The sequence below is a fragment of the Hypomesus transpacificus genome, chromosome 3 (assembly GCF_021917145.1).
Source record: "Hypomesus transpacificus isolate Combined female chromosome 3, fHypTra1, whole genome shotgun sequence".
Classification (NCBI taxonomy): Eukaryota; Metazoa; Chordata; class Actinopteri; order Osmeriformes; family Osmeridae; genus Hypomesus; species Hypomesus transpacificus.
The window spans coordinates 10,931,356-10,944,350 of record NC_061062.1 but is presented as its reverse complement, the minus strand read 5'-3'; the positions used below and the strand labels follow the sequence as shown (position 1 = coordinate 10,944,350).

The 12,995-nt window shown below is 38.6% G+C and overlaps 3 protein-coding genes across 7 annotated transcripts in view; all 3 read right to left on the bottom strand.

Moving 5' to 3' along the window:
* Positions 1 to 4,021, bottom strand: part of col12a1a (collagen, type XII, alpha 1a) — a 55,432-nt gene extending 51,411 nt beyond the window's left edge. Inside the window, exons 1-2 of one of the 5 annotated variants that reach the window (XM_047045461.1) lie at positions 3,807 to 4,021; positions 2,858 to 2,963 (exon numbers count right to left, since the gene is read on the bottom strand). In XM_047045461.1, coding sequence (XP_046901417.1) covers positions 2,858 to 2,927 — 70 coding nt within the window. In that variant the 5' untranslated portion in view covers positions 2,928 to 2,963; positions 3,807 to 4,021. Of the gene's footprint in view, positions 1 to 2,857; positions 2,976 to 3,806 lie in introns of all 5 variants that reach the window. The other 4 variants (XM_047045452.1, XM_047045445.1, XM_047045488.1 and 1 more) reach the window with 4 other exon arrangements.
* Positions 4,022 to 4,965: 944 nt separating this feature from the next.
* Positions 4,966 to 7,619, bottom strand: LOC124465174 (cytochrome c oxidase subunit 7A2, mitochondrial-like). The gene is made up of 4 exons (XM_047016979.1): positions 7,513 to 7,619; positions 6,649 to 6,738; positions 5,527 to 5,611; positions 4,966 to 5,202 (listed from the first exon to the last, which is right to left on the bottom strand). Exons 1-4 carry the CDS (start codon positions 7,528 to 7,530, stop codon positions 5,147 to 5,149), a joined length of 249 nt encoding a protein of 82 aa, XP_046872935.1. The 5' UTR covers positions 7,531 to 7,619; the 3' UTR covers positions 4,966 to 5,146.
* A 256-nt stretch (positions 7,620 to 7,875) lies between these two features.
* Positions 7,876 to 11,726, bottom strand: LOC124465158 (cell cycle control protein 50A-like). Its single transcript, XM_047016978.1, has 7 exons — positions 11,230 to 11,726; positions 10,907 to 11,026; positions 10,264 to 10,371; positions 10,046 to 10,133; positions 9,637 to 9,780; positions 9,315 to 9,524; positions 7,876 to 9,052 (listed from the first exon to the last, which is right to left on the bottom strand). Exons 1-7 carry the CDS (start codon positions 11,476 to 11,478, stop codon positions 8,859 to 8,861), a joined length of 1,113 nt encoding a protein of 370 aa, XP_046872934.1. The 5' UTR covers positions 11,479 to 11,726; the 3' UTR covers positions 7,876 to 8,858.
* Between the last annotated feature and the right edge of the window lie 1,269 nt (positions 11,727 to 12,995).

Sequence of the window (12,995 nt, the reverse complement as noted above, 5' to 3'; positions counted from 1 at the left end):
TTTTGACTTTTTCACAAGCCATTGGCACACATCCATTGCAAACCTTTCAAAAAGACTACACAATTTGTCACAAGGGACTTTTGTGTATGTTCTTTTCATTGGTAGATAATACACAAGATGGAGTGAAGGGGAAAGGACACTGCTTAAACAACCAAATGAAGAGACAGTTGAGTTACAGCGGAAAATATTGTACGTATCCTGTAAAATAAACAAAAACAACGACAGATGCAGACTGGCAACAACACGCGTGTCCACATTGAGCTGGTTGTCACAGCGTCATGCATAACGTACATGATAAAGTTGTTTAGAATAACAACTTGATGGATTGGACGGAAGTTTCCATGTACAATTGGGACCACACAAAGATAAACATATTTTAAAATGATATTCTTCCTCACTTGACTTGCATGCAACCTACATCTGATTGACCTTTGACCTAAAGAAAAAGGGGTTAATGTTCTGCTGTTGGCCACACGTAATGTTAAGTACTACTGTGTGTTATTAAAGACAAAGAGATACATATAAAGACAAAGTGTACTGCCTGTTTTGGAATACAATGCAGGAGTTAATTAGACACTGCATACCTTTCCTCTGAAAGTGTTTTATTAAAAAGTTAATTTCAATCTATATACTGCCAAACATGATATAAGGGTGTTATCAATAGTTTTAAATACAATAATTTCCACTAAATCTGTGACTATCTTGTGGGTTGTTGTGTATTCCAATGAATGCTAATGAGACACATTTCTTCTAATGAACTCAGTGGAGTTAAATTATAATTACATACTAAATCCAATCGCCTAGCTATGCATCATGGGCACCAGTCCATAATGATTATGATGATGATGATGATGGAATGCAAATGGTCATGCACAAGTCTGGAATTGTTCAAGACCACGTCAGCAGATTTTGTGTCTTGCCATTTAAAAGTGCATGCAAGTTGTTAAAGAGAAGTAGGCAGTGGGATGCAAGAATATCATTCTAAAATACACACTCAGGAAGGCACAGCTCAGGACACACTGAATGCACAGGCAGACAACAAATATGACCTGAGCCCCCCAAAATGGATAGAGCTTGGATTGGAGGATCACCAACCTGGCACATCAACTTAGGGGCCTGGATAGCACCCCCCCCCCTTCAAGTGTCCCACGAGCGCTTGTCCAATGAGAATCGACAAATGTACTTTCAGCTGGGGTTGGGATAAGAGGAGGCAGGTGGGGAGAGGCATGGCGAGGAAGGTAGGTACGCAGCGGGAATACACGGGAATAAGGAGTATTGTCTTTGATACCTTGATCAATCTGTTTGAATTTTGTTTTTCTTCCACAATAAGTCAAAAGAGGTCGCAAGATTTGGTGTTCGGATCATTAAATAGCCTATGCGTGTTTGTCCAATTATTTAAATATGCGAAAGTATGTTTACAGTTATGATATTTTCCTACAATATTGATCAAGGGTGAAGAGATCCTTTCGGTCAGGTGGATGTCTATCACATCAGCCTATTCAGAATTCACCTCAGTCTTTCCCAACTGCCAGACCATGGGTAGTTTCAGTAACTTCAGTTTGAAGTCTGTCAGGAATTCCTCCTGGCCTGCACTAACTGCCAAGGTTAGGGTGAGTGCCAGGACCAGAGCCAGGCAAGGAAAGAGCTGTGAGTCTCACAAATAGGCATAGCAGATGCCAAAGTAATTCTGCAACATGTGCTGACATTAAACATTACTGCATATTAATTTTCCACATGGATTGCAACTCAGCATTTTTGAGAATGCCCGCAAAGAAGCCTAAAAAGATCCTTTGTCTTTGCACTGTCTGCGGATTAATTTGAAATTCTCGTATTTCATCTTTCCATTCCATTAATGAAGATATATGGGAGTAGCTGTTGGACTCCCCCCGAATTGCTTTCAAGGGAAAGAATCAGAACTTTCCATTCCACACATCCATTTAGTCCATATTCTTTTTTTTCTTCTTCTTTTTTTTGGGGGGGGGGGCGGCTGGACATGTTTGCATATAAAATAACATGTGAATACAAGCATTTCTATAAATACTGTTGGCTGTGATGTAAAGCATCTACAGGAAATTTTGAGTATTGACAAGAATTCCACATTTCTATTCACTATATGAGATACTACTGTATGTGATGGCTGCTCTTCCATGTAATGTAAGTTCTGTTTCCGTTTGCTGCTGGACTACTCTGTGTTCTGCCAGCTGTAGTCACCAGAAGGATGACACTGTGTGCTTTGTAGCCCTATTTGGACATGCAACAGCTATGTATTTATCCTACTATTCATCATGGTCATGGCACAGTTAGTCATGGTTTCTCAGGAGCACAACTGTTGTGGTGATGTGGCTGTGGGGGAAATCCAATTATTATCATAAAAAATACACTTCTGATTTGAATACTGCTGTACTTTACTCAAATGATTAGTACAGAAATGTACAACTTAAAATAAATCATACCAAAATATGTTTGGGTATATTGTTGACTCTGACTATACAGTCCATGGATGCTAAACATAAGGAAGTTAATTTGCAGTTGTAAAACCAACCTTAACAAGTAAAATACACACATAGCTGGGTACAACTTTATTAATGCAAAATAAAACATTCAACAATGCATTGGTAGATTAGTGTCATGACTCTATTACAATCCTTAAATCCTGTGACTAATTAAACCCACAGAGCAAGTGAGGGAAGGAGAGAGAGAGAGAGATAGAGAGAGAGAGAGAGAGAGAGAGAGAGAGAGAGAGAGAGAGAGAGAGAGAGAGAGAGAGAGAGAGAGAGAGAGAGAGAGAGAGAGAGAGAGAGAGAGAGAGAAGAAAGGGGTGTGTGTGTGTGAGTGAAACAGTGTGGTGCACATTTACCTTGAGCTTCAACAGAAGAGATTATTACTGCAAGGAAGGCAGCCGTGGCCAATGATAGCCTCATCTTCATTCTTAGCCTTGACAGGTCAGCAATGCATGAATAAATCTGATGAGAAAGCTGCTTTCAGTTATTACTTTTATATTACATGCTAAATCAGTTAGTGTCTCAGTGAGTAGGTGGGCAACTGGCCATTTCAAGTCAGGAGTCTACAAAAGCCATTCACATTACGTGGTGAACCCAATTGAGTAACTTCAGCACGTTTTTCTAACGTCTACAGTAAGGTGGTCTAAACGGATAGGGTATTTGGCGCGTTTGACTTTAATGAAGGAAGATCTTATCCAAATATTAAATGAACGTTTGCTTCCATTGCCATAGGTATAGCTATCTGAGCCCCATCCAGTGAAATTTTGAATATTTGTAAATAATTTCAAGATAATAAATCGACTGGTGTGTAGTGCGCCCCGCCTGGTGCACAAAAGTGCATATTGCAGTCTAGGGCCCCCCTAATTTAGCAAGTCTAGACCCCCATAAGTGGGGAACCCATGAGGCATGATCAGCAATAACACAACACATTCATTAAACAATTATCAACAGATTAACCCAAAATATTTAAGAAACATTAAATGCCCAACTAAAGAGCTACAGAACCACTGAACGAAATTTAAAATCAGTTACCCATTTCCGTAACAAAATTTCGACATTTATACTGGTTTATAACGGGATGAAAAAGTAAAAAATTAAAACAAATGTTGTATCTGATATATAACAGATACACAGAAAATAAATCTATTCACGTTCTTAAAGGCGTATTGTGATGATTCGTGCCCAATTTATGGAATGGCCGAGTAGGCTATCAATCCCTGCGGAATAAATAGTATAGCTAGCTCATCGTTATAAAATGTTCATTCATTGAAAAGGAAAAATAAAAAGAAGAAATGTGTTACTCACCTGTTCCCAAATCTGAATAAATCAGTAAATAACGAACACAACCTCCTCGAAGACTCCCCTCTGGAAACTGAAATAAAACTTTCAGGAGCTCAGAGTGGACCCTCTCTCCTTTCCTCTCAAGACTACTGGAAGATCCAAGAGCAGATGTCCTAGAAGGAAAGCCTTTTTCCAAGTGGGAAGAGTCTTTCCACAATCTGCTACTTAATAGGGGGCTGTCCCCAGCTCTCATTTTATCACCGTCTTACGAAACTCTACTGGTCAGGAACCCTGCCATAGTTTGAGGTATGAAACATACCCCAAGTGGGAATCCTGGAAAGTTTTTTCTACATTCATTTGGTACAGTGTTTAGACGAAGTGCCTAAAATGACAGTATTGAAGGACACGAATAAGGAAAACCACCAGTCGTCTCCATACACAATTCAAACTATCTAACATGCAGCTAGGCTAAATATGCATGGAATTCTATGCGTGTTAAATGACTCTTTTAAAACGCGCTTGTGAATTGAACAAGACCACACGAAGCGAATAACGGGAATTTTCTCATCAAACCAGAAAACACTATGAAAACGTAACCTACATTTCAGTAAGCCTGATTTTTGCAAACATCTATGCAAGATGTTAATAGCCTGCTACAGCGTACTAATAAAAAAAAATCCTTCTAGTGTTTGAGGAAGAGAACAAAATATGACATTAATTTCTCTATGATCTGAAAAATCTAAAATAGGTTGGTATGTTTAGGTTAAATTTGAAAATCTAAAACCTCTATCTGTGCATCAATTTCCTAAAACAAATCTGAAGCTATTCTTAGGTCAATTATGCCCTCTAGCGACATTTGAGGGTAAACAGAAACCCTACGACAAATGCAACGTGTCTTTAAAAAGTCAGTACTCTACATTTACATTTAGTCATTTGGCAGACGCTCTTATCCAGAGCGACTTACAGTAAGTACAGGGACATTCCCCCCGAGGCAAGTAGGGTGAAGTGCCTTGCCCAAGGACACAACATCATGTGGCGCGGCGGGGAATCGATCCGGCAACCTTCTGATTACTGGCCCGACCCCCTCACCGCTCAGCCATCTGACTCCATACTCTAGCTACACAGTACATGGTCATACGCTTAAACATACATTAATATCATGAAGACAATGAATGTGTGTAGATTGTAAACCAGAGGGTAATTTTATTATAATTATATGTTTATCATTAATTGTACAATCAATAAATATTTATCCCAGGCATGACATATATTGGCATTATTGACAGGACAAAGAATCTCCCAGATATATAGATCTGCACAACAGAGAAGACATTATTTTAAATTGAGGAAGGTCAACCTTCCATTTATGGCTTCTTGGGCATTGCCGCTCCAAAGAGTTCGTACACGACAAATGCACTTCCTGTTAAGAAAAAAATTAACTTTTTAAAATATAACTTTCGCAAATTACCTACAAATCAACATTTTCTCCAGTTGGTGTGACTTGATATGTGCGCTAAATATTACTATCTGTAATTTGAAAATCAACATTTTCTCCAGTTGGTGTGACTTGATATGTGCGCTAAATATTACCATCTGTAATTTAAAAGGGTCAGGAATTGGGTAAACGTCACACCTTTATTTCAATGGCAAATAAATAAAAAAAGACATTTAAAGCCTTTGCATACAACTGCATTAAGATTGCATTAACATTTGTGGAGCTATCTCCAAACATGCTTAAACTTACCAAAGACTGTGAGAGCCATTGTTGCTCTGTATAGAACAGCGTCTTTGACTCCTCCCTTCAAATGGATGGGCATGCCATTGTCCTCCTGTGACCAAAAATGAAGCAAATAAGTTCACTAAAATGTAGGAATGCAACAGGCCTCACTATGTAGTGGCACCAGCCTTTGTATAACGAAACATTTTCGAGGCAGCGTCAAGTAAAAGCAGCCGTGCCTAAAGTAAGCTACTGGCTTATTCAGTAATGATATACCACCCAAATATCCAATAACAATTTATCAGTACTGTCCCTCTGCAGAGCCCCAAGGATGCAATATAGTCCTACGTGAACAGCTTTAATTCTATACAGTTCTACAAGTCTGTATTGAGCTCAATCATTTATTTGTCATTCAGATTCTTAACTGGGTGAAGTGATGCTGGCTGAGGTATCTTCGAAGTTTGAAGCAATCATCAACAACACTGAGACAACAACCATTACTGTAAAAGATGAGTGTTGTTATATCTAATCACCATTCAATTTTCTTAAGTTTATTAGCAACAGAATAGCAATTGTTATCCCCTTTAAAACTGTAGGATTTGAAAGCCGGATATGAATAACCTTTGGTTGGTATGATCTAGGTATTACTCAGTAATTGGCAAAGCTAAGAATATCAGCTGTCGGATTTGGCAATGGCTGTTTTTGCATTATCACACTACATGCATGCAAAATGTTTGTTAGTCTGGTACAAACTATCAATAGACCATGTGAGCAAAACATCATACATACTTATCCTTCAGGCTACAATGTAGAAAAATAAGATTCTGTCTCCATAACCTGGGAATAAATGCAGACTTGAACCATTGACAGTAACCTTAGCATTATTGTCAGCCAAATAATATATTTTTCTCTTTAAGGTATACTTACTTATTCGTTATGAGTACTTACACATTATGCCTAATTAACATATTTTAAGGGGGGGGAAATGAATTTAACAGAATGTGGCCACTGCAAACTAAATGTTTGGTACATTTGTCTTTCCATTAAGCTTAAAATAATAGGCGAGCATGAGGAGGGTGTAAAATGCAGTAGAATGGTGTTCCATGTTGTTTCGGTTTTGTTATCTGCTGATGCAGGTCATCAGTTTACCTGGAACAACTTCTGCTTTTCCTTGATCTTGTTGTCCACTTGCTTACGAGCACTGGTGGTGAGTGTCCGATTCGACAAATGCCGAAGTCCCTGAGAAAACAGGTGATGTAAATTGGTCGTGCTAATATAAGCATCTAGATTCATCATGGATCAATTTGATCAAGGATTCAATCCGTGTTCCCTATGCGTATGCTAGACTACATAATTTATACATTTACATGTGTGCATTTAGCAGACGTTTTTATCCAAAGCGACTTCCAGAAGTGAGCTTTACAAAAGAGCATAGGTCACTGATCATAATAATGAGGTCAAGTGAGTTAACTTAACGGTGAGGACATTGTATTATAAATAGCCCAGTCACGAGAGCACCAGTAGCTTACGTGCGAAGGACATCGTTTTTACCGATTCATGAGTGCTCCATAAATTATGTTATCTCATAAAAATGTTGAGATAAAAAAGAGGGAAAAATAACTACACAAGTCACATCCAACAACCTTCAAGTAGCGTTACCTAACTGTCAAATCAAATGCATGAATAATCTCAAACAATTGTCATTAATAGCTAGCCTAGCTAATGTGCACAAGCTGTCAGGCTTAGTTGAAGTCTCTGACGACAGGTAACGTTAACAATAAACAATAAAAAAAAGATACTTGGAAACACGATGATTGTAACAAAATAGCTTACTGGTGCTGTTAGTGACAGCAGTACCTCGAGCTAGCTGACTAGCTCCTAGTATTGTTACGCACGTTAGACAAGGTAACGTAAATGGCTAAAGATGACTAAAACTAATTACGCAAAAGCCATTGGAAAGCTAGCCAAAAACATTGCAAATGATAGAAGACATAAATTGAAAAAGTATGTTACCATAAGTTGCCTGAACATTTTGGCAAATTTCTGAGGTTAGCGCACAAGGACACTGACAATCTTACTTCCGCAAGAATCCCACAATGCATTAGGTGAACATTACATATTTCCGGTTACTCCGACGTTTTCAGAACACATCGTGATACACTATTTGACTGTTTCATATTATAAAAAAATGTACTTTGCCCAGAATATCATTTTTATGTATCATACAAGCGGATTATATTTATTCGTGCAATGACTGCCGTAAAGCCTGTCAGGTATAGAAAAGCCTGTCAGGTACAGAAAATGTTTTGAAATTATTCGATCCGATCATCGCTCAAAATAAAATAATTTGTTCTGATAAGATGATTTAAAGCAACAAAGATTTCAACCTTTTATTCATATTTAAAAGTTAATCAAAAAATTATAAAATAACCAAATACTTTGAGGGCGGAATTAGATATCAAAACAAACACCAAAACAAATGCACTTTGTTAAGTGATACATTTGTACTTGCCATTTGTTCAAATATGCTTGAAAAATGTATAGTTAAACGAAAGAAGAGAGAGCAGATTTACTGTACATATGAGTGATGTTCCATAGAATTACAATTATGTTTTGATACATAACCAGTTATGTTCACAAAATATTTGTCAGTTTACATCAATCCCATACTGTACAAAGCATAATTAACTGATTTCAAAGGAATTATGAAGAATGATGATTTCAAACATGTTGCTGAAGGGCATTAACATGTTTCTAATGTATATTTTTGGTATTATCTTCATCATAGTTTTCTACAATAACTTTCAAGGTACAAATGCTTCCCCAAAATCATTAATCCCCATGGCTACACACATCTTCAAGAGCAATGTGGCCATGAACATTTTCCCATTCAATATTTCAGCCTATTAAAAATAGCCAGAGGTATGTCTATGAGATACATTAGTACATTCAACAGCAGGGCACGGTAAAATACATGTAATGCATGTGGCTCACTTAAAGAAATATAGACATCTTTCCATGTCAAGCCATTCACAACCAGCATTTGTCAAATAATATTTATGTTCTACTTTAAAAACGTTTGGATAAATAGAATGAAAAACAATACATTGTTGAGGACCACACTACAGAGGTTTTCAGCATTTAAAACAACATTTTCCAAGCTTTAAAGGACTTCTTCTGCATTATCCCTCTACTAAACACCCAGTTTGTCTCTTTCACAGATACCAACTGCTGCCATCTGGTGGAAGAAGTGGACCCTAAAGCTAACTTCACACTAAACACCTAACAGACATTAACAAAGACCAGTCCATCTAGACTAGTCTGCAGTGCAGTGAGACATGCAGTGGGAGGAGACGTTTTCAGTTGGGGATGTCTGGGCTGTTGTTGCGGTTGCCATATTTGTGGTGGATGATGAGCAGGACCACTCCCAGGAAGAAGCAGACAGAGCCCACGGTGATGTAAGCGATACCCAGGAAGGGGTTCTTGCCTCCCATCCAGGAGATGGTGCTCAGGATCATGCGCTTCCTGCCCTCAAAACTACGGACGGGGTAATCTGAGAAAGTGGTTAAAGGAAAATATGGCAACATCTGGCTCATTTCAAAGACCATCTGTAAACTGAGTGTTCTTGGGATGTGTCTAACATATGGAAACTAGATTGTCCAAAATCATTTAGTCTCAAGTGTTTATGCATCCTATTGCTGGAGGTTCACATCAATATTAACAGTCATAAAATACAGTTTCTGTTGACTTACAGCCAAAGTGCATTTCTGAAATAGTCAGAGTGACCATGCCCGGAACGTTTGTGGAAAGGATACTGTAGGTGACCTCCATGATATATTCACCACGAGGCAGAGTAGGTGTCATGTTGCTCTTCTTCTGAATGATGCGGTACAGCTTGCGGAAGGTTGGTAGGGCCGCAGTGCGCATCCACACAATGAAGTCCTCATTAATGAAGCCGTTGTTGTCAGAGTCTTCTGGATCCAGCTCATATACTGGCTTCCTCCAGTTCACAGGTTTGTTTGTGCCTGTGGAAGTAAAAAAAAAAGGTAAATCGTAGTCAAGTCACAGTGGTGTGGTTATTCTAAAGGAGTGATTTGCGTTTGCATTTAAATGTTGATATCGTATGCAAATAAAGACCTTGGAAAACGACTGTGAGGTTGTCGTTTCCGCCTGGGTTCCTGAACTTCACATGCTTATCCGTCCACCAAGCGATACCCTTCTTTACTAGGGGAATAGGCGTTTTGGTGCCGTTTGGATCAATGTAGAACAAGTCCAGTGTGTCTGGTAATGGAATAAATATTAACTTTAGATCAATATCTCAGGGAATAAAACAAATGTGCTAGGTTGTTAAGTTAAATAACGGTGCCCCTTAAGTGAAAACTTGTCAAGCATTTAATCATGTTGGCAGACCACATCATAATCTAAGAAGGCTGTGTACTATAAATGTCAACCATGCTGTGGTTGAAACAAAGTACATGTAGGAATGTGTCTTGGGTCCACACACCACATTGTTTTGTTTCCAAAAAGAAAAATATATTACTCTAACCATTAAAGAGGCTGTTGGCTATAGCACCACAGGGGGCAATAGGTTTGCTATCACTGGTGCGGTATGGCTCACATTCCTTGCTGGGATCCTAAGAAGTGAGAAGTAATTCCAGTAAAACATCAGAAAAATAAATGTGGCAATTCAATCAATCATTAGAACAACACAAAAAATCTACATCCACACAGCACAAGGAGGGGGTGGATTAGCATATCATGTACCTGCAAAGATTTCTTGTTTCCGTTCAACTGGCTGTCATCCCTGGATTTGACATAACGTCTGTGATTCTGGTAGAAGTTCGATAGCCCATAATACATAAATACATTGCTCTGGAAGGGCAGAAAAACACAGAGCTGGTTGGTTATTTGGAGTGAGTATCACGTTCATGAACAAATAACAAAGAAACCATGCAAGTCAGTCCAAGAGATATTTTCAAACACATCCTACACCTGACAGGCAACATTCAAAGAGTGCATTTAGTTTTTTGGGGAACCAATAACCAAGAACAGGATTTTAAACAAATTATAAATAACCTAAATAAATTACGAAGGCTGATCGAACAAAATAGACCTGTTCAATGCCAAGGGCTAAGTGGTTCCATTTACGCTACACTGAAAAGGGAAGCGCACAGTGTCGATCGGTGCCGAGAAGTGACTGCACATAAGACATCACTGAGCCCCTTACTGTTTCCTGGTGTTTACATTGATGCATAATTTACAGCTCTTTTCTCATGCATACAGTATTAAAATGTCTATAGTAGGCTATTTATATCTACATCTAGAGTACAAAGTTCAATCTCCTGTTGTTGACTTTTAAAAACCGGTAACAAGCTAGTACTAGAAAGGCTATACATGATTTTCATACCTCAAAAGGTTGAGATAGGTTGAAGTGGACACTACACGTGCATGGTTTTGTGTTATTCCAGCTGAAACTCTGGGAGCAGTCGTAGCAGGGACTTGACATATCAAGACCTGTGTAATCGATCTGAAAGAGAGATGGAAAGCTATTAGCACACACCTGTAGCTTAAAGTACTACTAGCTTGCCTTTTAGCTATCACGGAAGTGTGGATTTACAAATAAACTATGCTAGTTAAGAGTGCTAGACAAACTTTATTACGACTTAAAAGTCCTAGCACAAACGAACAGTTATAAAGTTTGGATGAATTTAACGAGTCTTAGCTATTTACCTCGAACTCTTTTATGTTGTTCGAAGTGACGAAAAGGCCAATGCCGATAGGGATGAAGATAAGTCCAATAACGAAAAAAGCTGGGAGGACGGTCCCCGCTGTCAGAATGGGCTGCCAAGCTGGTAATCTCTGTTGTTTGAAAGCAGTGTTATCTGGCTTTTTGCTTTTGACAGTTCCTGCGACTCCGTGTCCAGGAGCTCCCGAGTGGTGTCCATCCTCTTCCTTCGCATTGTAGCTTGACGCCATCATGGCTGCTCGCCGAGCAAAATACTGTAATCCACCTAATTGACAGCGGGTTGTCCTAACCTAATATACGACTGAAAACAACCACTGACGCGTTAACACTAACGTTACGCAAGGACATGTGTACGCATCTAACACTAAATACACATTGTTGAATGATAATGGAGTAGATTTGTACCCATACGGATTCAGAACACAGCATTGACGAATTTGCGATTGACAAAATGAATACAGGAAGCTCAAGCTCCGTAGAAAATTACGTACCCGTGACGTCATTACGCTTGATGAGCTTTTCTCATGATTAGTGCGAGATGTTCATAAAATAGGCTTACATTTTATCTATGCAGGTGAAAATATGTCGATAATAGGCCTAAATCTACTTATTTAGCAGACGCTTCTATCCAAAGCGAGATACAGGGGATTTAAATCTACACCCTCCCAGACATGTAGCCTGCTTTTTTACATTGTCTCATCTGGAAATTTTAACACTAGACATTCTTAGCATAGGCTACGGTCTGCTTTAAAATTGTGAATTGCCAAAGAGAGAGGCCACCGAAACTAAAATTATAAACTGGGCCTACTGTTCTGTGTGGAGAATTAATCCAAAATAACAAAGGACATGTGGCTATGTGTAGAAACACGCATATCACCTTACAGTTTATTGCCATATTCATGCCTGTCTCATCTGCTCACAGGAAATAATATTTCATTCAGAAGGGGCATGTTCAGTGATTGTAGACACATGCCGCTTGTTAACCGAGTAATTTAAATTGCAGATATGGCAAGGCATTTGAACACACAACAATCGCCAGATCATCGTTAGAATGTGTCCCCTTTGACGTCAGCGAGGTGAAGTTAGTTTCATATTCGACATTCGTCTCACATTCGGAAGACACTACTTTGCAGCGTCGTGTTAGGGACCGGGTGAAAACTACCCATACAAATTTGAAAAATTATGACTTTTTACAATATTTTTATGAATACAAAACCTTAAACGGACACCAGAGTATTTTCACAATGTCTGGTATACTTTCACAGCCTTTAGTTTTTCAATTAAGTTTCAAACAAAATTATAGAAAATTGCTAATCTCTGAAAATAGCATGAAATCCTGTCTGATCTTAATAACTTTTTCAAAATTGTGTCAAAAAATCTAATATATAGGCTAGGCTACACCAGATTATTCTAATGAAGCCTGGCCTACTTCCACACCCTTTACATTTTCAATTAAATGTCAAACAGAATGATGAAAAATTGCTAATCTCTGAAAATAGCATGAAATCCAACGGCATTTAGGAATGCTTGGCTGGACCTGTTGTTGGTTTCCTCCTGGATCACAATGACTATTATTGAGTGACTTGGTGCTCTTGTAGGTTAGTTATAACGAAGTTAAGTCTTGTACTCCTGTGACATATTTTACTATTGATTGTTCTTCTACAGGTACAGTCCTGCACTTTTTTGTGGTTCATGTTGTTTTAATTTGTAACTTGTATAACTGCATGCTCTTTATGGGTCTTCCCTTTTG

Excerpts from the sequence above, each read along its gene's own strand:
- LOC124465158 (XM_047016978.1), bottom strand. The coding sequence starts at position 11,478 with ATGATGGCGTCAAGCTACAATGCGAAGGAAGAGGATGGACACCACTCG. Across the intron at positions 9,781-10,045 it reads AGCCAACAGCCTCTTTAATG|ACACACTGGACTTGTTCTAC; the intron begins GTTAGAGTAATA and ends TTCCATTACCAG. Across the intron at positions 9,525-9,636 it reads CCTCACAGTCGTTTTCCAAG|GCACAAACAAACCTGTGAAC; the intron begins GTCTTTATTTGC and ends TTACTTCCACAG.
- LOC124465174 (XM_047016979.1), bottom strand. Across the intron at positions 5,612-6,648 it reads AAAAGCAGAAGTTGTTCCAG|GAGGACAATGGCATGCCCAT; the intron begins GTAAACTGATGA and ends TTTTGGTCACAG. Across the intron at positions 5,203-5,526 it reads AATGGCTCTCACAGTCTTTG|GAAGTGCATTTGTCGTGTAC; the intron begins GTAAGTTTAAGC and ends TTTTCTTAACAG.